At 45.5% G+C, this 24,660-nt stretch overlaps 1 protein-coding gene across 1 annotated transcript in view; it reads right to left on the bottom strand.

Moving 5' to 3' along the window:
- NAA15 (N-alpha-acetyltransferase 15, NatA auxiliary subunit) overlaps nucleotides 1-24,660 on the bottom strand; it is a 266,058-nt gene that overhangs the window by 63,728 nt on the left and 177,670 nt on the right. Inside the window, exons 10-12 of the mRNA XM_063920367.1 lie at nucleotides 15,495-15,567; nucleotides 13,947-14,116; nucleotides 1,082-1,234 (exon numbers count right to left, since the gene is read on the bottom strand). Of these exons, the coding sequence (XP_063776437.1) occupies nucleotides 1,082-1,234; nucleotides 13,947-14,116; nucleotides 15,495-15,567 (396 nt within the window). The remainder of the gene's footprint in view (nucleotides 1-1,081; nucleotides 1,235-13,946; nucleotides 14,117-15,494; nucleotides 15,568-24,660) is intronic.

Below are 24,660 nucleotides of genomic sequence, written 5' to 3'. Positions count from 1 at the left end.
CTGGTCATAACTGGGGGGAGGGGTGACCAGGAGAGCGTTTAACTCCCCACCACTGACATCAACCCTAGGGATCGCAGCCTCATACTAATCCTGGTGCCTTATGATCCCTAAGGCCTAGCGCTGGAGCACCCGTGGTGGCAGTGCGTCAGCTACTGTTTGGTAGTCTCCTCCCAATACAGTGCAGCTGTGTCCGTATTCCCCGACTACGTGGAACAGATGCCTTACCTTCTTCCCGTGCTCAGGCCACAGCCTGGTAACGTCTGCTGGACCTGCTATTATATCCGACACAGACGCCCGTCGAGACAGCACTGTACACATTGGTAAGTGTTGTTGCGACCCGGCAGAGAGTTGTTGGAACGACTCTTTCCAATATGCGTATAAGACGCTGTTAAGAAAGATCGCTCAAAAACATAGTAAGGCTATAAACATAAAATAAAAAAGCTTAGTGCTGCCAAGAACAGCAGCCCTCTGACCATGGTCCGGCTCCTGCCGCACCAAACAAAAAAGGGATTTGCCTGAGCCAGTGGGCGGGGATATATGGACGGGCCCATTGCATCCTGGGAGGACTGAAAGCTTGTGAACGTTTGGTGCCAATCCGCTATTGCTCCATCATATCCCATTGTTATGCTGTGGATAACCTGCGCCCCCCAGCCGGAGAAAGCTCAGATTTCCCTGCCTCTTTGTTGGATCTGCAGCGGCTAGCTTGCGCGAACACATGGGTTACGCAGCTGGCCGATACGGTCACAGAAGATCCGATGCCGAGTCCTTTGATCACCTGATGCATTACACTATTATAGCTATATAAGCAGCAGCTATAGCAGCTCCGTTCACATTTGAATCAAAACCACTGTGCCATTCAGCTGGCAGCTTTTAAGCTAGCTTTCCAAAATGGATCAGGGCGTTCTGTCCTTCAGTGTATGCCAATGAGCTGTGAGCAGAGGGCCTCCATCCAGCTCTTCTTGTGCTAAATGGACATCTATGCCGGTTATATATAGATGTAACCATTCACTTTAAGTAAATAAAACTTGCCAATAATCATAAACAACTATTTTTGTATAGTCAGAAAATAAGAAAAACGAACCCGTGTAAACTTTGAGCACATTTCCTCTGCCTCCTTGATCATGTTTGCTTTTAACATGTACTTTGCACATTTTGAGTTGATAAACCTATCTGCCGTGTCCAGAGCCTGTGCTTCATCCATCCACCGAGCAGCTTCTTTGATGTTACCAGCATGCTGAAAGAGGAGTGAGAAACCAATGTTAAGATCAGAGGTAACAAAACAATATGGCAACTGAAATGAAGAGTGGTGAGCACAAGTAACCAGACGTAATAAATACTTGGTAAAACGTTGCTGATTTTTCATCATAAAAAATAAAGGTGCTTGTTGGTATGCCTTAAAATGTCAACCAAGAATTTGAGTATAGATCACACGATACAAACACTCGCTATGGGCACAGTGAGTATGACAGCCTCACAATACCACAGGCATGTTTAACGTTATAACATCTGCACCGGTAAAACGCTCTAAGGAGAATTAAAATCCCAACGTCAGCATTGTGAGGTCGACATACTCAATATAGACATAAGCCCAAATGTATTAAGCCTTAAAAAGTGATAATGTGGAGCCCGATAAAGCGATAAATGACCAATCGGCTTCCTAACTGTGTTTGAAAAATGACAGATGCTGATTGGCTGGTCATTTATCACACTATCAGTCTCCCCATTATCACTTTTTAGGGCTTGATACATTTGGGCCATAGTGAGCATTAACCTATTGTACCCAACCCCACACTCCCTAACTGCAGTATGTCTAAACAGATAAAGCTAACAGTACAACTGATTTCATAAATTAAGCTATTAGAAGCAAGAAAATGCGAATAAATGATTTCAAGCACTTGGTGCAAGCAACTCATACCTATAAGTTTGTAGTTTAACAGGGATTTCTATTTCACAGATATGACCTATCAAAATAAGCAATATCATCTATCTAGCATAAGCAAATATCAGTATGTAGAACAGATGGTTTGTGTTAGCACCACACAAGCATCAGACAGCTACAGTATGGTGAAAATGATGCAGAAAATCATAACTTTGTCTTTATATAAAGGAAGAAAAATAGGATTTTGGTACTTACCAGGTAAAAACTTTTCTTTGAATCCATAGGGGGCACTGGAGTACTCTTGGGGATATGGACGGCTTTAGCAGAACAGGCACTGAATATTTAAATTCAGTAACTCTCCTCCCCTCCATATTCCCAGAGTACCTCAGTGTTTTTTACTGAGCCGAACAGGAGCGATAGAGAGGAGCCGAACAGGAGTGATAGAGAGAATTACATATAACATTATAACATAACGGACAACAATAAAGTTGACATATAACGTTACTGACAACTAAACAGTTGACACCATAACCGATAGAACTTGAAAATTGGAACAAGTCGGTGAGAATGTGTTACCATAAGATCCACCGAACTTACCACAAACCAGGTAAAACTGCTCTGGGTGGGCGTCCAGTACCCCCTATGGATTCAAAGAAAAGGCTTTACCTGGTAAGTACCAAAATCCTATTTTCTTTTTCATCCACTAGGGGTCACTGGAGTACTCTTGGGACGTACCAAAGCTTCCCCCGGCCCCGGGAGAGCTGTTTGGCACCTGTAACACTAGGCGGCCAAAGCTAGATGCTGATGTCGCAAACGTATCAAACTTGTAAAAGCGCACAAACGTGTGCACTGATGACCATGTAGCCGCACGGCAAAGCTGCGTCGTAGAAGCCCCACGACCAGCTGCCCATGAAGTTCCCACAGAACGTGTAGAATGAGCCATTACTGATGTAGGCGGCTGTAACCTAGCATGAAGGTAAGCCTGACGTATGGTCAGTTTAATCCATCTGGATAAGATCTGCTTAGAAGCTGGCAGCATCATAGAGAACAAACAACGTATCCGTCTTACGAACTGTAGACGTTCGGGATACATAAACACGTAGTGCGCGTACCACATCCAAAGTTCCAGAATCTCCTGTTAACACAGGAACTACTATTGGTTGATTGATGTGAAAAGATGACACTACCTTTGGTAAGAAAGCGGGATTCGTTCGAAGTTCCGCTCTGTCATCATGAAACACCAAATACGGTGGCTTGCATGACAAGGCACCCAAATCTGAAACACGCCTTGCCGAAGCCAAGGCTAGGAGAAAAATTGTTTTCCAAGTGAGAAACTTAATATCCACTTGTTGTAAGGGTTCAAAATATGAAGACTGTAAGAAATCTAAAACCAGATTCAAGTCCCATGGCGCTGTAGGTGGAATGAATGGAGGCTGTACTCTGAGGACACCTTGCAGAAAGGTGTGTACAGACGGCAATAGAGCCAAACGTCTTTCAAAGTAAATTGACAAAGGAGAGACCTGCACCTTTAGTGTAGATAAACGCAGTCCTCCATCCAACCCCGTCTGCAGAAATAACAAAAGACGGGATAACTTGAAAGATGTCGGAACCTTCCGAGCTTCACACCAACCTATATAGGCACGCCAAATTCTGTAATAATGAGCTGCAGTAACTGGCTTCCTAGCACGTAACATGGTTGGTATAACAGATTCTGGAATGCCCTCTCTTCTTAAGAGGGCGGTCTCAACAGCCACCCCGTCAAACGCAGCCGCGCTAAATCGGGGTAAAGGAACGGACCCTATTGTAACAGGTCCGGACGTAGCGGGAGCGGCCAAGGATCGTCTGCGAGTAGCCCGCGGAGATCCGAGAACCAAGCTCTCCGAGGCCAATGAGGCGTCACAAGTATGACTGTGGCGGACTCTCGTTTGATCCGTTTTAGCAACAGAGGGAACAGCGGAAACGGTGGAAACAGATACACGAGGCTGAATGGCCACGCGATTGTGAGAGCATCCACCGCCACTGCCTTTGGATCTCGCGTTCTGGACACATACTGGGCCGTTTGATGTTTGTGGTGAGACGCCATCAGATCCACTTGTGGGTAACCCCACCTCTGGACCAACATGTGAAACACTTCTGGATTTAATGCCCATTCTCCTGGATGAAAATCCCGACGGCTGAGATAATCCGCCTCCCAGTTGTCCACTCCCGGAATGAACACTGCCGACAATATTACTTGGTGATGCTCGGCCCAATTGAGGATTCGAGCTACTTCCCGCATGGCCATGCGGCTTCTCGTTCCTCCTTGTTTGTTGATGTACGCGACCGCCGTCGCGTTGTCTGACTGCACCTGGACAGTCTGAGACCGGAGCATGTGCACTGCTTGTCGTAGCGCATTGTAAATTGCCCGGCGTTCCAGGACATTTATAGACAGCAATCTTTCGTGATCCGCCCAGAGACCCTGGAGCTGACAATTTTGTACCACAGCTCCCCAACCTCTGAGACTAGCGTCCGTCGTTAGAATTATCCAATTCCAGGCGCAGAACCGTTTCCCTGCGGTTAGATTGTGTACTTTGAGCCACCAGAGTAGAGATACTCTGGCCCGTGGAGACAACCTCACCCTCTGGTGAATCTGCAGATGCAAACCCGACCACTGTGCGAGCACATCCAGTTGAAAAAGACGTGAGTGAAATCTTCCGAACTGAAGCGCTTCGAAAGCCGCCACCATTTTGCCTAACAGTCGAATGCACAAATGTACAGAGACTGTGCGTGGCTTGAGCACTAATTGTACCAGATGACGAATAATCTGTACTTTCTGTTCTGGTAGGTAAATTCTTTGATCTACCGTATCGAGAATCATTCCTAGGAATTGAAGTAGTTGAGACGGAATCAGATGTGATTTGAAGTTGACAATCCAACCATGCTGAACTAGCACATTGTATGTCAGCAAGGCATGTTGTAGGAGCATCTGTTGAGACGGAGCTTTGATGAGCAGATCGTCCAAGTACGGAACTATTATCACTCCCAGGGATCTGAGATGAGCTATCATCAAAGACATCACTTTGGTGAATACCCGAGGCGCTGACGAGAGGCCAAACGGTAGAGCCTGAAACTGGTAATGGTTTTGCCGTATCGCAAAACGCAAGAACCTCTGATGAGGTGGCCAATTCGGAATGTGTAAGTACGCATCCTTGAGATCCAGCGCAATCATGAATTCCTGTGGCTCTAAACCTGCAATTACTGACCGCAGGGATTCCATCTTGAATCTGTAGTAAGTGACGTACTGATTGAGCCCCTTTAAGTTCAATATTGGCCTGACCGAGCCATCCGGCTTTGGTACTACAAACAGACTGGAATAATAACCCTGACCTTGTTGGTGTACAGGGACTGGAATCAAAACTGCTGTATCCAGCAGAGACTGAATGGCAATTTGCAGAACCGCCCTCTTGTCGTCCGACACAGGCAGTCCGGTCTCGAAAAACAACAGTGGCGGGAGACAGTCGAACTCTATCTTGTAACCTTTTAACACTAAATTGCGGATCCACCCATCTGTGGATGTCTGGAACCACGCCAAATGGAACGTCTGAAGGCATGCCCCCACAACTGGAGATCCGAGATGAGCTGGGAGCCCGTCATGCCACTGGCTTGTCGGTGACCTTAGCGTCCTGACGACTGGTGGTGGTTTGTTGAAAACCACGTCCTCGTCTACCAGGCGTGGCTGTTCCTCTACCACGGCCTCGAAAGGGCCGAGGTCTAAAGGATTTGAACGCCGGCCCAGAGTATTCCCGTCTAGGTACCATTGGAGGCAATGGTAGGAAAACAGACTTCCCTCCCGTGGCCTCAGAAATCCATTTGTCCAATTCAGGACCAAACAACTTCTCGCCACCGTAAGGTAACGCCTCGATACCTCTCTTAACCTCTGCCTCCGCTTGCCAAGAACGCAGCCAGAGTGCTCGTCGTGCCGTAACTAGCGACGATGAAAGTCGAGAACTGAGCTGACAGACGTCAGTAGAAGCTGTACATAGATAATCAGCAGCTTCACAGATTTGATCAGCGAGAAGTATAAGGTGATCGTCATGTAGGCCAGACTTGAGTTCTGTTATCCATACAATTAGCACCTTAGTAACCCAAATGCCAACCAACCCAGGTCTAAGCAACACTCCTGCTGCTATATACATGGACTTTAGCATAGCTTCTATTTTACGGTCTGAAGGGTCTTTAAGCGTAGTAGCAGTTGGTACTGGTATGGTTAATTTTTTTGTAAGTTTTGACACAGATGAATCCACCATTGGCGGATTCTCCCATGTAGAGGTCACAGACTCTGGAAACGGGTAACTAGACTTAAATCTGCGAGGTATAGAAAACCGTTTATCCGGATTCTTCCGTGTTTCTGCTAACATCTTATTAAGAGATTCCGAAACAGGAACACACACTGGAGATCTCTGTCGTTTAGTAAATACCACCTCATCATTTGTCAGAGGTTCTTCAGTCTCTGTAAACTTCAGGGACTGACGCACCGCCCTGATGAGATCATCAATGAATGGGCTGTCAAAATCATCACTATCTGACTGCTGGTCCAATTCGCCCTCCTCACCCTCATCTTGCGCAGTGAGGTCTGGCATAGAATCGTCAGAATGCAACATAGCAGAACCTGGTAAATCATAAGACAAATTAAATTTATCCCTTCTACCCAAAGTGGACTTGGACCTTTGCAAAGGCTGAGACCCCCCTGGTAGTTCTGGCGGTCCCACCCGAGACTCAGATCTTGCCGCTTCCCGCTCGTGCCGAGCGGCGGCCAATTCTGATTGCAATCCAGCCATTACATTTGCTAGCATTGCCCATGGAGGGTCCGGGGATGAAACCGGATTCGAAACCGGAGCGGAAATTGTATTTGTAGCTGAATTTACAAAACATACTGTACATGTGGTAGAACCATCCGGTAACACAGACATTGCAGTGAAACGGCTTTTTTGTTTTTGCTGGTGCCTTACTCATTATGCAGACAGACAATACAATAGACAAGGACAGACAACTTGCACGACTCAGTAAAATTGTTACTAAGGTGTGTCTATATATATATATATATATATATATATATATAGATAGATATACCAAAAGACGGCACTCACTGGTCTCACACAGAATTAATAGACAGCGTCCTCTTGTCAACGTTTCGAGTTTATTTCAACCCGTCATCAGGATACACATAACAAATAACAAATGACACAAACATACCTTATATACCCCTCCATGCTGCCAAACGAGTGCGCGCCAAAATAAGCTCCCAGCTGCATAATCAGTGTGATTAACACAGTCAGTGTGTTCACACTCCTCACGGAAGTCCACATGCGGGAAAAGATCGCGTCCGGTTGCCTTGGCAACCTATAACAACACACGGGCCATCAAGTATGACTCACACCAATAGCGGTGCAGGTCATGATGCATTTCAACGGGGGACCAATCAGTGGACACATCACCTCCCTCACACTAAACTCACTGGCCTCCGCAACTGTTCCCATAGTAACCAAACAGAAGCTGGTTATAAGCGCTAAGCAGTGCATACGGTGTCCGTAATCACCCGTTTGGCAACATAGATTAACAATACCACCAACATATCTATAAAAATCAACAAACACAATAATATATAATCATAATTACCAACACAGAATAAAGTGCACAGTGCATAAAGAACAGTCATAAAAGACCCTCAAGTACAATTTATAAAGGCATCCCATGACGTCACTGCAATCAAATATATCTACAGTTATCTTAATAATACCAGATCTCACATAAATCAAAGTATCAAGTTCAGATCATAGCATAGGGTCACTGACATTACCAATACATATTGTAGGTAAGATGATCATTAAGACCTCTGGGTTTCACAGTATCTAATACCTGTATCCATTTAGTTTCAATCTGTAAAAGCCTCTTATGCCGATCACCACCCCTCGGGCTCTCTGGTACATGATCAATAATAATATACTTAAGGCTTGCAAGCGAATGATTATTCTCAACAAAGTGTCTTGCCACCGGTTGTTCAGATGGCTTACCATTCAATGCCGCCCTAATTGACGACCTATGCAGGGTCATCCGCTCTCTAAAGGTACGTATGGTTTTACCTATATAGCAGGAACCACAGGGACACTTAATCATGTATATCACGAAACTCGTTGTACACGTGACTGCTGATTTGATCATATATTTTTTGCCACTATGTGGGTGGTAGAAATGTTTACTCGCGATCATAAAACGACATGTTGTACACCCAGAGCATTTATAACAACCCCCACTCTTAGTCTGTACTCGAGGGTCATAAAGCATCTGTTCAGTAATATCTGGGTGTACCACCCAGTCACGAATATTCTTACCCCTCTTAAGGCATGACATCACCTGCAAAGGTCTAATAAGGATTACTCCGAACAGCGAGTGTATGCGTGGCTAACTGGTGTCCCTGGTAATAATCAAAGATCACGTCCGCAGAGACGTTGGAGAGGGAGAGGCCAGAAGTCTAATGTGTCATCCAGTGAAGCGTATTCCTCATCAGGTGAGGATGTGACCGCAACACAAGGGGCAAGTGCTAATAAGCCCCCTTTAGTGACACGCTCCCGCGTTGGACGCGGGCGAGGAAAAGACCCACAAGGAGGGGCGGGCAATGCCGTCGGAACCTCCAAAAGGGGACAGAAGAAGAAATGAACCTGGTATTTAACTTGTCCTCTAGAGCGTTGACTGATATAGAAATCAAGGTATTGAATAAAGGCTTGGGATTTGTACCCACAGTCCCCTTTAATGATTTACATTGGAAAATTGACCAGTCCCATCTGCATCGGCAGCTCAAGCTTAGAGAATTTTTTGGAGACAGGAATGAAAATAGGGGTGATGCTCAGACAGTGAAGAGTTTTAGGAGAAAGTCCACTTTTGATCCAGCCTCAAGGAATATGTCTATCATGGCTTTTATGAAAGCATTGGACTGCCAAGTTGTTGAACAGTCGAGAAAACAATCACTATGTAGGTCCAATTTAACAGCTACAGAATATAAGGCATTGAAAGATCTGGGGAACTACAAGGACGTGGTATTCCGTGCTGCCGATAAAGGTGGAGGAATAGTAGTTCAAAATATAACCGATTACTGCGATGAGATTGATAGGCAGTTATCGGATATAAGTACTTACCAGAAATTGATGTGTGACCCCACTAGTGATTATAAATTGGCACTGGACACTTTATTAGATGAGGCAGTGAAGAATGCAGTCATTGATGAGGACACCTCCCTTTTTCTTAAAGTGGATTGTCCCAGAGTACCACTTTTGTATAGTCTGCCCAAGATCCATAAGAATCTGGATAGGCCACCTGGCCGCCCTATAATTTCTGCAAGGGAATCACTGTGCAGTAGGATCTCTGAATATTTGGATTATTATATTCAGCCAGTTGTACAATCTCAGTGTACTTACCTTAAGGACACTACATCTCTGCTGGTTAAACTTAAGGAACTTGGAAACATACCTGATAATACATGGTTGTGCACGCTTGATATTACCAGCTTATATACCAACATTCCGCATGATGATGGTATCCAATCAGTCAGGGAACTATTAAGTGGTGATGCTAAATATAATGGTCCTGATTTGGAGTTCTTGATTTCTCTTCTTGATTTTGTGTTACACAATAATTATTTTTACCATAATGGTGGATACTATTTACAACGCAAAGGCTGTGCGATGGGTTCTCATGTCGCACCAGCCTATGCGAATGCATATATGTTTAAAATAGAAAAAGAATGTTTCTTCAATAGAGATGTTAGGGACAGAATTCTGTTTTATTATAGGTATATTGACGATATTATACTATTCTGGAGAGGTGATCATGGTAGTTTTGTAGAATTGGTTGACACTCTTAACAATCGTGATTGTCCTATTAAGTATACCTATACCTGTAGCTTGGATAATATCTCGTATTTGGATGTAAATATTACAGTTGAGGAAGGGATACTTACCACCTCAATCTTTTCCAAACCTACAGATAGAAATACGCTGTTAGCCTTTAATAGCCACCACCCAGTTGCCATGAAAAAGAGCTTGCCCTTCTCACAATTATTGCGAGTAAAGAGGATTACTAGTGATGAGCAGATGTTATCACGTGATCTTGAGAGGATGACAGATAAATTTATTGAACGTGGCTACCCCAGTAATGTGCTCTCTGAGACTAGGAATAAAGTAGATCTGCTTACTAGAGAGTCTCTTTTGAATCAAACAGATAAAAAACAGAATTTGAACAAATTACATTGGGTGAGGAGGTTTAATACCTCACATTCTATTGTAGAGAGATCAGTTAGGACCCTGTGGCCTATAGTACAGGGTGACAGAGATGCTAAAGTGTTTAGACCTTTGCAGGTGATGTCATGCCTTAAGAGGGGTAAGAATATTCGTGACTGGGTGGTACACCCAGATATTACTGAACAGATGCTTTATGACCCTCGAGTACTATTCCTCCACCTTTATCGGCAGCACGGAATACCACGTCCTTGTAGTTCCCCAGATCTTTCAATGCCTTATATTCTGTAGCTGTTAAATTGGACCTACATAGTGATTGTTTTCTCGACTGTTCAACAACTTGGCAGTCCAATGCTTTCATAAAAGCCATGATAGACATATTCCTTGAGGCTGGATCAAAAGTGGACTTTCTCCTAAAACTCTTCACTGTCTGAGCATCACCCCTATTTTCATTCCTGTCTCCAAAAAATTCTCTAAGCTTGAGCTGCCGATGCAGATGGGACTGGTCAATTTTCCAATGTAAATCATTAAAGGGGACTGTGGGTACAAATCCCAAGCCTTTATTCAATACCTTGATTTCTATATCAGTCAACGCTCTAGAGGACAAGTTAAATACCAGGTTCATTTCTTCTTCTGTCCCCTTTTGGAGGTTCCGACGGCATTGCCCGCCCCTCCTTGTGGGTCTTTTCCTCGCCCGCGTCCAACGCGGGAGCGTGTCACTAAAGGGGGCTTATTAGCACTTGCCCCTTGTGTTGCGGTCACATCCTCACCTGATGAGGAATACGCTTCACTGGATGACACATTAGACTTCTGGCCTCTCCCTCTCCAACGTCTCTGCGGACGTGATCTTTGATTATTACCAGGGACACCAGTTAGCCACGCATACACTCGCTGTTCGGAGTAATCCTTATTAGACCTTTGCAGGTGATGTCATGCCTTAAGAGGGGTAAGAATATTCGTGACTGGGTGGTACACCCAGATATTACTGAACAGATGCTTTATGACCCTCGAGTACAGACTAAGAGTGGGGGTTGTTATAAATGCTCTGGGTGTACAACATGTCGTTTTATGATCGCGAGTAAACATTTCTACCACCCACATAGTGGCAAAAAATATATGATCAAATCAGCAGTCACGTGTACAACGAGTTTCGTGATATACATGATTAAGTGTCCCTGTGGTTCCTGCTATATAGGTAAAACCATACGTACCTTTAGAGAGCGGATGACCCTGCATAGGTCGTCAATTAGGGCGGCATTGAATGGTAAGCCATCTGAACAACCGGTGGCAAGACACTTTGTTGAGAATAATCATTCGCTTGCAAGCCTTAAGTATATTATTATTGATCATGTACCAGAGAGCCCGAGGGGTGGTGATCGGCATAAGAGGCTTTTACAGATTGAAACTAAATGGATACAGGTATTAGATACTGTGAAACCCAGAGGTCTTAATGATCATCTTACCTACAATATGTATTGGTAATGTCAGTGACCCTATGCTATGATCTGAACTTGATACTTTGATTTATGTGAGATCTGGTATTATTAAGATAACTGTAGATATATTTGATTGCAGTGACGTCATGGGATGCCTTTATAAATTGTACTTGAGGGTCTTTTATGACTGTTCTTTATGCACTGTGCACTTTATTCTGTGTTGGTAATTATGATTATATATTATTGTGTTTGTTGATTTTTATAGATATGTTGGTGGTATTGTTAATCTATGTTGCCAAACGGGTGATTACGGACACCGTATGCACTGCTTAGCGCTTATAACCAGCTTCTGTTTGGTTACTATGGGAACAGTTGCGGAGGCCAGTGAGTTTAGTGTGAGGGAGGTGATGTGTCCACTGATTGGTCCCCCGTTGAAATGCATCATGACCTGCACCGCTATTGGTGTGAGTCATACTTGATGGCCCGTGTGTTGTTATAGGTTGCCAAGGCAACCGGACGCGATCTTTTCCCGCATGTGGACTTCCGTGAGGAGTGTGAACACACTGACTGTGTTAATCACACTGATTATGCAGCTGGGAGCTTATTTTGGCGCGCACTCGTTTGGCAGCATGGAGGGGTATATAAGGTATGTTTGTGTCATTTGTTATTTGTTATGTGTATCCTGATGACGGGTTGAAATAAACTCGAAACGTTGACAAGAGGACGCTGTCTATTAATTCTGTGTGAGACCAGTGAGTGCCGTCTTTTGGTATATCTGCATGCTTTCTGCCGACGCAGCACCTTGGCAAGGTACATTTTGGGACAGAAGTGAGTGCCGACCATTTGGAAATTATATATATATATATATATATATATATATATATATATATATATATATATATACACACAGCAACTCCCATATGCATGGGAAGGATGGCACTCCACGGGCTTCTTAAATAGGATATATTTATTGATCCATAAGTCCAACGTTTCAAGGCTTAAACAGCCTTTTTGTCAAGGTGCTAAGAGATATATATATATATATATATATATATATATATATGGCCGAAGTGCAGTGCACGTGGCCAGACTGTATGAAACCTGATCCCAAATTCCCACTAACACTCCTGCGCCATCCGGTGGAGTAGTGTTGTAGGACAGGAACGTTCTGGAATCAGAAACAGAAAGAAACAGGAAGCATGGTTAAAAAAAAAATGGCCCCCATGCCATGCTTACAGTTAGAATCATAGTCTAGGTTATAAAGACATTGATAGCCTGTAACTAACCCCCTGTTTAAATAAGCTGAACAGCCTATTACTTATTAACCCATGCAGCCTTGCTATATGTTGCTGCTGCTATGGGCATTTACTCCCCCTCACCCCCCCTTGTGAGGATAGCTTCTCCCCCCTACTGCTCTCCCCGTGTACCTCCAGCGGACGGGAGCGGGTGCAGGGAGCCGGGGAGCGGAGGCAGGGAGCTGGGGAGCGCTGTGCATAGCGCCTGGGAGCTGCGATCCGGAAGAGCGGCCGGCGTCTGAGTGACGTGCGGCCGCTCCGAGCGGTGTCCCCGTATACAGCGGCGGTGTGGAGCGGCTGGATCGTGCGGCCTCGTAACAGCGGCGGGAGCGGGCGGCGTGTAATCAGCAGCGGAAGCGGGCGGCAGTAAAGGAGCACGTTCCCCACACAGTGGGGTGGCAGCGTGAGCTGACCGCCCTGTCCCCCCAGCATACCTTGTCTCCTGTAGTGAGGGGCTATGACGGTGTTTCTTCTGTAAGCTCCGTCCAGCATTTCCAGCAGGTCTGAGCTGCGTGTGGCTGTGAGGGTGCTCGTTGTGAGGACCGACACGCCAGGCGCTGCTTCCGTGCAGCAGGCACTATCCCGGACCCAAGTTTCTTGATAAACTGGGAAGGGATGTGCCGAAGTTGAAAAAAGTGAAAAGTAAAAATATCAAAGTAAGTGTGGAGACTCCACACAAGCGTGTCAATGCTGTGAGCACAGAAAAAACACTGGAGGTACTCTGGGAATATGGAGGGGAGGAGAGTTACTGAATTTAAATATTCAGTGCCTGTTCTGCTAAAGCCGTCCATATCTCCAAGAGTACTCCAGTGACCCTTAGTAGATGAAAAAGAAATCTAGCAATTTGTAGGCGGGAACAAAAACATGACAGCAGGGTCCTTCCTTCTGGAACACTGTAAGGTAGTGCACCAATTCTATGGACACACCAACATAAACTACAATACAGAAATCAGTATCTGCATGGTTATACTGAAAATCCCATGGCCAGAAAGAGCAACATATGCATTTTTGTTACTTAATCCTCAATATGAACCCCAGAAGCTGGAGAACAGTGTGCTTCATACTGTACCTTGTAAATTTTAGCCTTAACAAGGAAGAGCTCGATCAGAGTCGGTGTGCTGTCAATGGCCGCATTTATATATTCAAGAGCTACGGATGGCTGACCAATCTTGTCATAGTGTTGCGCCAAGTAGTACTGAACCCATAACAAAGTAGTTGGCGGCTCTTCTTTACCATCATCTATTAAAGCAAATAAAACACAGGAAATGAGCAGAGGGGCTTAGACTGTTTCCTGAACTAATGACTACCAAGGATGAAGCACAAAGACACCGATTCATTGTATTCTGCACATCCTGCTGGGCATCTATAGCAATGGGCATCTATCTGAACTATTCAATTGTTGCTCCGATCACTCGACTACTACCAGTTACAGCGCCTAATAGCTCTGGGTTTAGCCACGCAAACCAGTCTAAAGAGCTTGAATGAGAGTCCAAAGTCTGGGGGGTTTGGGCATACCACAAACTTTTTAACACATTTTTCTCGCACCGCCTTAGGCTGTGAGAAAAAATGTGACTGCTGTGGCTAATGGAGGTCTATCGGAGACAATTGAATAGCTCAGAGATGTACCCTTTCCTTTACATGAACAACGGTTGGCATGTGCCACAACTGCATCTGCCCCCAAGTGTAGTTAGGAAATTAAAAAGGTGTATGATGGTATAATTTCTATGGAAGGCCAGAAAGAATAGCTCTATATGAAAAAAAAAGTCTCGTCTTCACCCCACACAGCTAGCGAAATGGCACGGAGATGTAGTATGTATACTATTTATTCAGTAAAATATAGTGTCAGTGTGATGACATAACAGAAGGATCCAGCTTTTAGAGAAATTTACACTAGAATAGCACATACTGTCTCAGGTTAAGGTAGTTTTCATTGTAGCACCAACTGCACCTATTAAAACCTGTGCAGTTCCTTTGTCCTGCCTGGGGATGTTGCTCTCTGCTTTGTTGCATCCAGCACAGTCTGGTCTGCTTCTCAGCACTGAGACATAGACCAGACGTTGCTAGAAGCACCACAGCAGAGAGTGACACCCCAGGCAGGAAAGAGGAACTGCACAGGTTTTGAAAGGTGCAGGATGCTAGAATGAACACTATGGGCAGTACTCAATTATTTTCAACCCCTTCCACAACCGTTCTGTTTCTGCTGATGGGCATGGCATAATCATTTCAGCTCGCTACCCCCGGGGAAGCGAGGCGCCCAACCCTTTACAAAGCTAAACCGGATTACTATGGGCGCGATAACGGGGATCACTTTAGAAAGGAGATTAGGCGTGATGTATCATTTGAATACCGCCCTATAAATACATAAATTAAAGCTGCTCCCCTGACCACAAATGAACAGGCTTGTCTGGGCAGACAGCTGGCTTGCACTGAGGCTATCTGTGCTGGCGGACTTCATAACTCTGTAGTAAAGCTCTATGGACATTGGAAGCTGCTCCATAAGGCTCTACCAAAGTGGTCTGAATGGTCAGCATTGTGAGTGACTTCCCTACAGCACCCAGGCAGCTTTGTCTGACATTCTGCTCCCCATTTTAAAGAAGTTTATGCAAGTCATACAAACCATTGATGTTAAATAGCCGGCAGCTTTGTAAAGATGTATCAAAGCCTACAACAAGGTCTTCAATAATCTCCACCTGGAAGAAAAGAAAACTATTTTATTTATTGATTATTATGCTACTGACAATCTTCTAGAAAAAATTAAATCTATAAATCAGTTGGATGTATGAGGTTGTACAGAGAAACACTTTGCACTTTTGGTTGTAAGTTTTGCATAGTTTTATTATTCTAAAGCTGCATACCCACTGGTGATAAAAGACATGCATTTTACAAAGTGGTTCATGCTAGTAACATTGTTGTGATTGAATCCATTGATTAATGAGCCCATCGTTCCCCCCTCTGTACACCTCAAATTCAAGTAAAAACTCTAGTTTTAACAACTGCATGTGTGTTTAATGGGAGTTCTCTCTTTATTGTAAACACACAAATATAACTGCCAAAGGGTGCATAGCCCTAGCAGCAGGCTGGTCTAGTCCTGACAAGTATCAACCCACGGTTTCATTATGACCAGTACCGACGTAACAAAAGCTGTTTAAGTGGATAAGAGGAGGAGAAAAAGAAATGTAATACTATGGTAAGGCAAAATCTGAATGTAGAATAATAAGAATCTCACTGAAGCTGGGCAAAGCCCTGCAGGATTACTGCTCATAAATCGCATTATCAGAAGAGAACGACTTAACTAAACTGGAAGCATGGGCAGCAAAATGGAGAATGAGATTCAACACAGACAAGAGTAAGGTAATGCACTTTGGGCACAAGACCAAAAATTACACCTACATACTAAATGGGGTAATATTAGGAGATTCTGTACTGGAAAAAGACTTAGGGGTTCACATAGATAACAAATTAAGCAGCAGTACCCAAAGTAGGAGTGCAGCAAAGAAGGCTAATAAGATATTAGCATGCATAAAACGGGGAATTAATGCAAGGGACGAGAGTATTATACTCCCATTATATTAATCACTAGTGAGGCCACATCTTGAATACTGTGTGCAATTTTGGGCACCATATTACAAAAAGGATATCCTGGAGATAGAAAAGGTTCAGAGGCAGGCGACCAAACTAATCAAGGGCATGGAGACACTGGAATACGAGGAAAGGCTTGCAAGGCTAGGCATGTTTACATTGGAAAAGAGGAGACTAAGAGGGAACATGATCAACATCTACAAATATATAAGGGGTCAATACACAGAGCTTGGGAGGGACCTGTTATCTATAAGATCAGCACAGAGAACACGTGGTCACTCGCTTAGGTTAGAGGAGAGGAGTTTCCACACATTGAGGCGAAAAGGTTTTTTCACAGTAAGGATAATACGTGTTTGGAATTCCCTGCCTGAGAGAGTAGTAACTGCGGACTCCGTCAACACCTGTAAGAATGGGTTAGATAAATTCCTATTGGATAAAGATATTCAGAGTTATGGTGCGTAGGCACGCATTATAGTTAATTTAACTAGTCCTAACAAAAATAACTAGACCTATAATAAGACTGCATAGGAGACCACAAATAGGTTGAACTCGATGGACAATTGTTTTTTTTCAACCTTAGTTACTATGTTAATATGTTACTATGTAATAATGGGATTTTGGTACTTACCAGTAAATACATTTCTACGATTCCACAGGGGGCACTGGAGGATCTTTATGGTGGGGTATAGATGGTGGACCAGTGGGAGCCTGGCACTTTAAATTGTTTAGAATAGTGACTGGCTCCTCCCCTCTATACACCAGTTTTAAAACTGAGCCCGAGAGGAGACGGCTCGACATACTCGAACAGAGTAGAAAGTGAATTACAGAAACCGGAAAACAAGGTTAACCCAACAACAACCACAACCGTAAATGTCACCAGTCAATTGAACCGGAGAGAATTCTCCAACAATCTCCTAACCGGGAGGAAAGAAAAAACAGAAAGAAAAAAAAAGAAAATGGCCAGAACTGGGAGGGTGTCCAGTGTCCTCTGTGGAATCGGAGAAATTGATTTACCGGTAAGTACCAAAATCCCGTTTTCTCCTTCATCCACTAGGGGACACTGGAGGATCTTTACGGTGGGGACGCCCCAGAGCTCCAAACACGGGCGGGAAAACGCTGAAAGTTCTGAAGCACCGTTCGGCCTAACTGAGAAGCCGAAGCTGCAAAGCTATCAAACTGCTCTAGCATCTGCCCAGGAAGAGCCAACGGATCTAGTGGTAGTGGGCCGAAACGGAACTCGGTGGTGGAAGAGAGGCTGCGAGATAAGCTTGCCCAATGGTAAATTCGACCCAACAAGCCAAAGTTTGTTTTGAGGCTGGACATCCAGGCTTAGCAGCATCATCGAGAACGAAAAGAGTATCAGTCTTGCGCAAATCAGCCGTTCGCTCTATGTAAACACGTAGGGACCGAACTACATCAAGGGATCTTGAAGGAGAATCGTCTTGATAGCACCGGGACTAAAATAGATTGATGTGAAATGTTGAAACAACCTTAGGTAGAAAAGACCTACGAGTGCGGAGTTCCGCTCTGTCCTCATGAAATATTAAATATGGAGGACGGCACGACAAAGCTCCTAATTCGGAGACTCGCCGCACCGAAGCCAGACGTAAAACTACCTTCCACGTACGAAATTTCAACTCCACAGATTCAAAAAAAGATGACTGTAAAAAGGTTAGAACCGCATCCAGATCCCAAGGTGCTATAGGAGGGATAAATGGAGGTTTAAGGCAGATAACCCCCTGAAAAAAGGTCTGTGCTTCCGGGAGTAACAGCAATTTTTTCTGTAAAATAATGGAAAGGACGGAGACTTGAACATTGAGAGAACCAATACTTAATAAAGCCGAGAAACCAGCCTGGAGGAAAAGGAGAAGCGTTGGCAATGCAAAGTAGTAGCAGAACACTGATGCTGCTTACACCAAGTGATATAGGCTTTCCATATGCGGTAATAGTGCTTTGAGGTGACCTCCTTTCTAGGACTCAGTATCGTAGGGATAACTAGTGATGGAATTCCTTTTTGCTTAAGGATTTCCCTTTCAACAGTCACACCGTCAAAGTAGCCGCTTTAAGTTTGGATTAACGATTTACCAGTTGCTAAAAAACTTGAAGATGCAAATCTCATTCGCTCAGATGCATATCCTGACGACTTAAGTAATCGGCCTCCCAGTTCTCCACTCCTGGTATGAACACTGCTGATATTGCCACTGCATACCATTCGGCCCATAACAGGATCTTGGTTCCTTCCATCACAGCTGCCCTGCTGCGGGTTCCACCCTGTCGATTTATGTATACCACTATAGGAGAGCATTGTAGAAAGCCCAAAGTTCCAGTATATTGATAGGAAGAGTCCGTTCTTGTGGAGTCCATATGCCCTGGAATTGGCAATCCAGAGTCACCGCTCCCCATCCGCGAAGACTAGCATCGGTTGTGAGGAGCACCCAATCTGTGACAACAAAGGTTCTCCCCTTGGACAGATTTGTCGTGTTCATCCACCAAAGCAGTGACAAACATGTTCTGGGTCGTAGCTGAACTATCGGACGCATAAAGAGATGCGAACCTGACCACTGAGAAAGGAGATCTAGTTGAAAAGGCCGGGAGTGGAATCTGCCATTGTGTACTGCCTTGAAGGCCGCTATCATCTTTGCTGGTAGTTGAATGCACAGATGAATAGATACTCTGTGATGCTGAAGGACCAGACAAACCATTTCCTGAATGGACTGAATTTTGTCCGGAGGAAGGAAAATCCTCTGCCGCACAGTGTCCATGATCATTCCTAGGACTTGAATCTGCTGTGTCGGTTATGAGACTTTTGGAAATTGATGATCCAAGCGAGTCGTACGAGAAAAGCTTGGGCTATTCTCAGGTCGTTTACCAATTTTTCTTCTGACAGGGCCTTTAGGAGTAGATCGTCCAAGTAGGGAACAACATTCACCCCTTGAGATCATAATTTTGTAAAGACTCGAGGCACTGAAGAAAGACCGAAAGGCAAGGCCTGGAATTGAAAATGTAAATCTTATACCGCAAACCTGAGAAAACTTTGATGCGGAGGACAAATTGGTATGTGGAGATAAGCGTCCTTGATGTCTATTGACACAAGAAAATCTCCTGCTTCCAGACCGGTTATCACCGAGCGCAGAGACTCCATCTTGAATTTGAATACTCTCAGAAAGGGATTGAGATCCTTCAAATTCAGGATGGGCCTTACCGAGCAGTCGGGTTTCAGTACTAGCAACAAACAGGAATAAAATCCCAGTTTCTGCTGGTGGAGAGGAACTGGAACAATGACTCCTATCTGTAGAAGTCTTTGTATTGCCTGGAGAAGGGAATCTTGACGTTCCTGTGAAACTGTAAACCTGTTGTAAAAAATCTCTGCGGAGGCTTGAACTGAAAATCTAGTCTGTAACCGTGGACAATATCTCTTACCCAGGCATCTGTGCAGGTTTCTAAACAAACTTGTTTGAAATTCAGTAAATAAGCTCCCAACCTGGGATCCCCCAGGAGGGAGAGTAGCCTGTCATGCTGTGGGTTTAGCGGCAGGCTTAGGGTCCTGTGGTAAGGCAGCTGTGGAAGCCGCACGACCTCGGCCTTTGTTACCTCTAAAAGAGGCGTTTCCTCCTCTGCCACGTCCTCTGAACTTTGATGGGACACAAAAGGACCGGAAGGACGAACCAGAATAAGTCTTCCTGGGAGTAGTAGCTGCATAGGGAAGATCGGTTGCCTTACCACCAGTGGCTTTGGAGATCAGGGCATCCAGGTCTTGACCAAACAGGAACTCGCCATTAAACAGTATTGCGTCTACCGCCTTCTTGGAATCCGCATCCGCCTGCCATTGCCGAAGCCAGAGCGCGCGGTGTGCAAAATAGATAATGTAGAAATCTTTGATCCAATGGTTCCAGTATCCATGGATGATTCACCTAAATAAACAGCAGATTCTCTGATATGTTCTGCCAGTGTAATCTATTGATCTGTAGACCCGCTCGTAACCCTGTCACCAATTGCTCTGCCCAGACCTCTATAGCCTTAATAACCCACAGACCCACCATGGTAGGTCGAAGAAGTATCCCTGCTGCTGTGTATATAGACAAAGTATTTTCCAACCTACGATCCGCCTAATCCTTTAACCAGGTAGCACTGGCAACCGGTAGGATAGTCTTTTTTGAAGTGGGATTTTCCCACTTTGTTCTACTATCCTCTGGAAAAGGATAGGTAAACAAAATGGTTATCTATTTCTGAAGAGACAGGAAAAGAAATAGCACTCCGCTGGGTTTATTTCTAAAAAACACAAAGCTGCGGCGGAGTCTGATCAGAATTCGAAATCTGTAAAACCTAGCACACTGCTCGTATGAGGCATCTAACGCTTCAGACTCAATTTCCGCATTGTCCTGAATTAATTCAGTGTCTGAGTCCAGTTCAAACTCTCCCTCCTCTAAAGGAGGTAAATCTTCAGTGTCTGAATAATCAGACTGTAATACCGGTGGAAATTGTCTTTTTTGAGACCGCCTGCGTAGAAAAGGAAGTGGGGGATTTAGAGGTCCCCTTAGTTTTTCTTAATCCCTCTACTGATTTGGCTGAACTTTGTGCCCAATCTGGTTCGGGTAGTGAAACCTGGGACCTGGATGCTTCTCTATCCTTACAAGAAGCATACAATTCAGCAGAAACATCAGACATGACCCCAGTCATCTGAGCTAACCAAGTAGGAGTGGGGTCCTGTATAGTGGCAGGACTTTCCATTGGGTTGGCTGACACACATGTATCACAGTACAGGGAACCCTCAGTTTGTTGTGTGAATTTTGCTGAGCACATTTTACAAGCATATAGCTTCTGTGAAGCCTTTGAAGAAGTGCTCCTTCTTGTAATCTTGTCAAAGTCAGCACACACACACACACACACACACACACACACACACACACACACACAGAAACGATCCTTAGAGAAGGGGGAGCATACAGGAGAGGGCCAGTCATAGCCGCCCTAAGACAACAGCCACAGAACACTGCAACTACAAAAAGTATCTCTGTAGGTATATAATTAAATTTACATCCCTTTTTAACTTCCCCTGTAACTCACGCTACCAGTGGTCCTTCCTGAGTGCAAGAAGATGGCCGCTGCCTCGTGGACAGTATGCTAGTCCCGCTGCTAGAATGACACTGTAAGCGGCATGCGTAATGGCGCTGCAACACCGGGAAGGAGAAGCCGCACGGAAGGTGTAGCTCCGCCGTCCAGCTTCAAAGTGCCAAATTCAAAGCTTTCCAGTGCAGGGGCAGGCGCTGTAGTACCACTGCGTCTAGCCGGATGCCGTACCAGCGCTGGGGAGAGTGCCCTCTAGGAAGTGCTTCTCCCGGAGAGTCTGCTAATCAGAGCTCCGGGCTATACTCACCCCCTGGCAAGCTGAAACAGCTGGGCACAGGCTGTGTGGACCTTACAGGATGCTATATGCCGCTCCTAAGGAATTACCTCCAGGACTGATGTCCTTGTAGCCTGGAGCTCCGGCTGCAGACTAAAGGAAGCTGTGCCAGAGTCCCACCGTCAACTCCCGCTGTGCAGACAGACAGGGGCAGTAGGCTGCCTGTCTATCCTCAGTTCTTAATGCAGAAAAATAGAAAAAATATCCAGAGAAACCCAGAGAGAGGACCGGCGCCCTCTGGCACGTTTTTCAAACTGGTCTGTAGGGGGAGGGGGGGGACAGAGGGGAGGAGCCAGACACTAGTTTAAACAATTTAAAGTGCCATGGTCCCACTGGTCCACCATCTATACCCCACCGTAAAGATCCTTAAGTGTCCCCTAGTGGATGAAGGAGAAAATAAGATTTTACTCACCGGTAAATCTATTTCTCGTAGTCCGTAGTGGATGCTGGGACTCCGTAAGGACCATGGGGATTAGCGGCTCCGCAGGAGACTGGGCACAACTAAAGAAAGCTTTAGGACTACCTGGTGTGCACTGGCTCCTCCCACTAAGACCCTCCTCCAGACCTCAGTTAGGATACTGTGCCCGGAAGAGCTGACACAAATAGGAAGGAATTTGAATCCCGGGTAAGACTCATACCAGCCACACCAATCACACCGTATAACTCGTGATACTATACCCAGTTAACAGTATGAAATATAACTGAGCCTCTCAACAGATGGCTCAACAATAACCCTTTAGTTAGGCAATAACTATAAACAAGTATTGCAGACAATCCGCACTTGGGATGGGCGCCCAGCATCCACTACGGACTACGAGAAATAGATTTACCGGTGAGTAAAATCTTATTTTCTCTGACGTCCTAAGTGGATGCTGGGACTCCGTAAGGACCATGGGGATTATACCAAAGCTCCCAAACGGGCGGGAGAGTGCGGATGACTCTGCAGCACTGAATGAGCCAACTCTAGGTCCTCCTCAGCCAGGGTATCAAACTTGTAGACTGTTGCAAAAATGTTTGAACCCGACCAAGTAACAGCTCGGCAAAGTTGTAAAGCAGAGACCCCTCGGGCAGCCGCCCAAGAAGAGCCCACTTTCCTCGTGGAATGGGCTTTTACAGATTTAGGGTGCGGCAGTACAGCCGCAGCATGTGCAAGTTGAATCGTGCTACAGATCCAGCGAGCAATAGTCTGCTTAGAAGCAGGAGCACCCAGCTTGTTGGGTGCATACAGGATAAATAGCGAGTCAGTTTTCCTGACTCCAGCCGTCCTGGAAACATACTTTTCAGGGCCCTGACTACGTCCAGTAACTTGGAATCCTCCAAGTCCCAAGTAGCCGCAGGCACCACAATAGGTTGGTTCACATGAAAAACTGATACCACCTTAGGAAGGAATTGGGAACGAGTCCTCAATTCCGCCTTATCCATATAAAATACAGATAAGGGCTTTTGTATGACAAAGCCGCCAATTCGGATACACGCCTGGCCGACGCCACGGCCCACAGCATGACCACTTTCCACGTGAGATATTATAGCTCCACGGATTTAAGTGGCTCAACCAAATGCGACTTCAGGAAATCCAACACCACGTTGAGATCCCACGGTGCCACTTGAGGCACAAACGGGGGCTGACTATGCAGCACTCCCTTAACAAAAGTCCGAACTTCAGGCAGTGAAGCCAGTTCTATTTTGGAAGAAAATCGATAGAGCCGAAATCTGGACCTTCATGGAACCCAATTTTAGGCCCATAGTCACCTCTGACTGTAGGAAGTGCAGAAATCGACCTAGCTGAAATTTCTCCTTTGGGGCCTTCCTGGCCTCACACCACGCAACATATTTCCACCATATGCGGTGATAATGGTTTGCGTTCACTTCTTTCCTAGCTTTAAATAGCGTAGGGATAACTTCCTCCGGAATGCCCTTTTCCTTCAGGATCCGGCGTTCAACCGCCATGCCGTCAAACGCAGCCGCGGTACGTCTTGGAACAGACAGGCCCCCTGCTGCAGCAGGTCCTGTCTGAGCGGCAGAGGCCATGGGTCCTCTGAGATCATTTCTTGGAGTTCTGGTTACCAAGCTCTTCTTGGCCAACCCGGAACAATGAGTATAGTTCTTACTCCTCTCCTTCTTATTATTCTCATTACCCTGGGTAAGAGAGGCAGAGAAGGGAACACATACACCGACTGGTACACCCACGGTGTTACCAGAGCGTCCACAGCTATCGCCTGAGGGTCCCTTGACCTGGCGCAATATCTTTGTAGCTTTTTGTTGAGGCGGGACGCCATCATGTCCACCTGTGGCCTTTCCCAACGGTGTACAATCATTTGGAAAACTTCTGGATAAAGTCCCCACTCTCCCGGGTGGAGGTCGTGTCTTCTGAGAAAGTCTGCTTCTCAGTTGTCCACTCCGGGAATGAACACTGCTGACAGTGCTAACACATGATTTTCCGCCCATCGGAGAATCCTTGTGGCTTCTGCCATCGCCATCCTGCTTCTTGTGCCGCCCTGTCGGTTTACATGAGCGACCACCGTGATGTTGTCTGACTGGATCAGCACCGACCGGTGTTGAAGCAGGGGTCTAGCCTGACTTAGGGCATTGTAAATGGCCCTTAGTTCCAGAATATTTATGTGTAGGGAAGTCTCCTGACTTTTCCATAGCCTTGGAAGTTTCTTCCCTGTGCGACTGCCCCCCAGCCTCGAAGGCTGGCATCCGTTGTCACCAGGACCTAGTCCTGTATGCCGAATCTGCGGCCCCCTAGAAGATGAGCACTCTGCAGCCACCACAACAGCGACACCCTGGCCCTTGGAGACAG

The sequence above is a fragment of the Pseudophryne corroboree genome, chromosome 1 (assembly GCF_028390025.1).
Source record: "Pseudophryne corroboree isolate aPseCor3 chromosome 1, aPseCor3.hap2, whole genome shotgun sequence".
Classification (NCBI taxonomy): Eukaryota; Metazoa; Chordata; class Amphibia; order Anura; family Myobatrachidae; genus Pseudophryne; species Pseudophryne corroboree.
The sequence above is the reverse complement of the archived record's forward strand: the minus strand, read 5'-3'. Positions and strand labels throughout refer to the sequence as shown.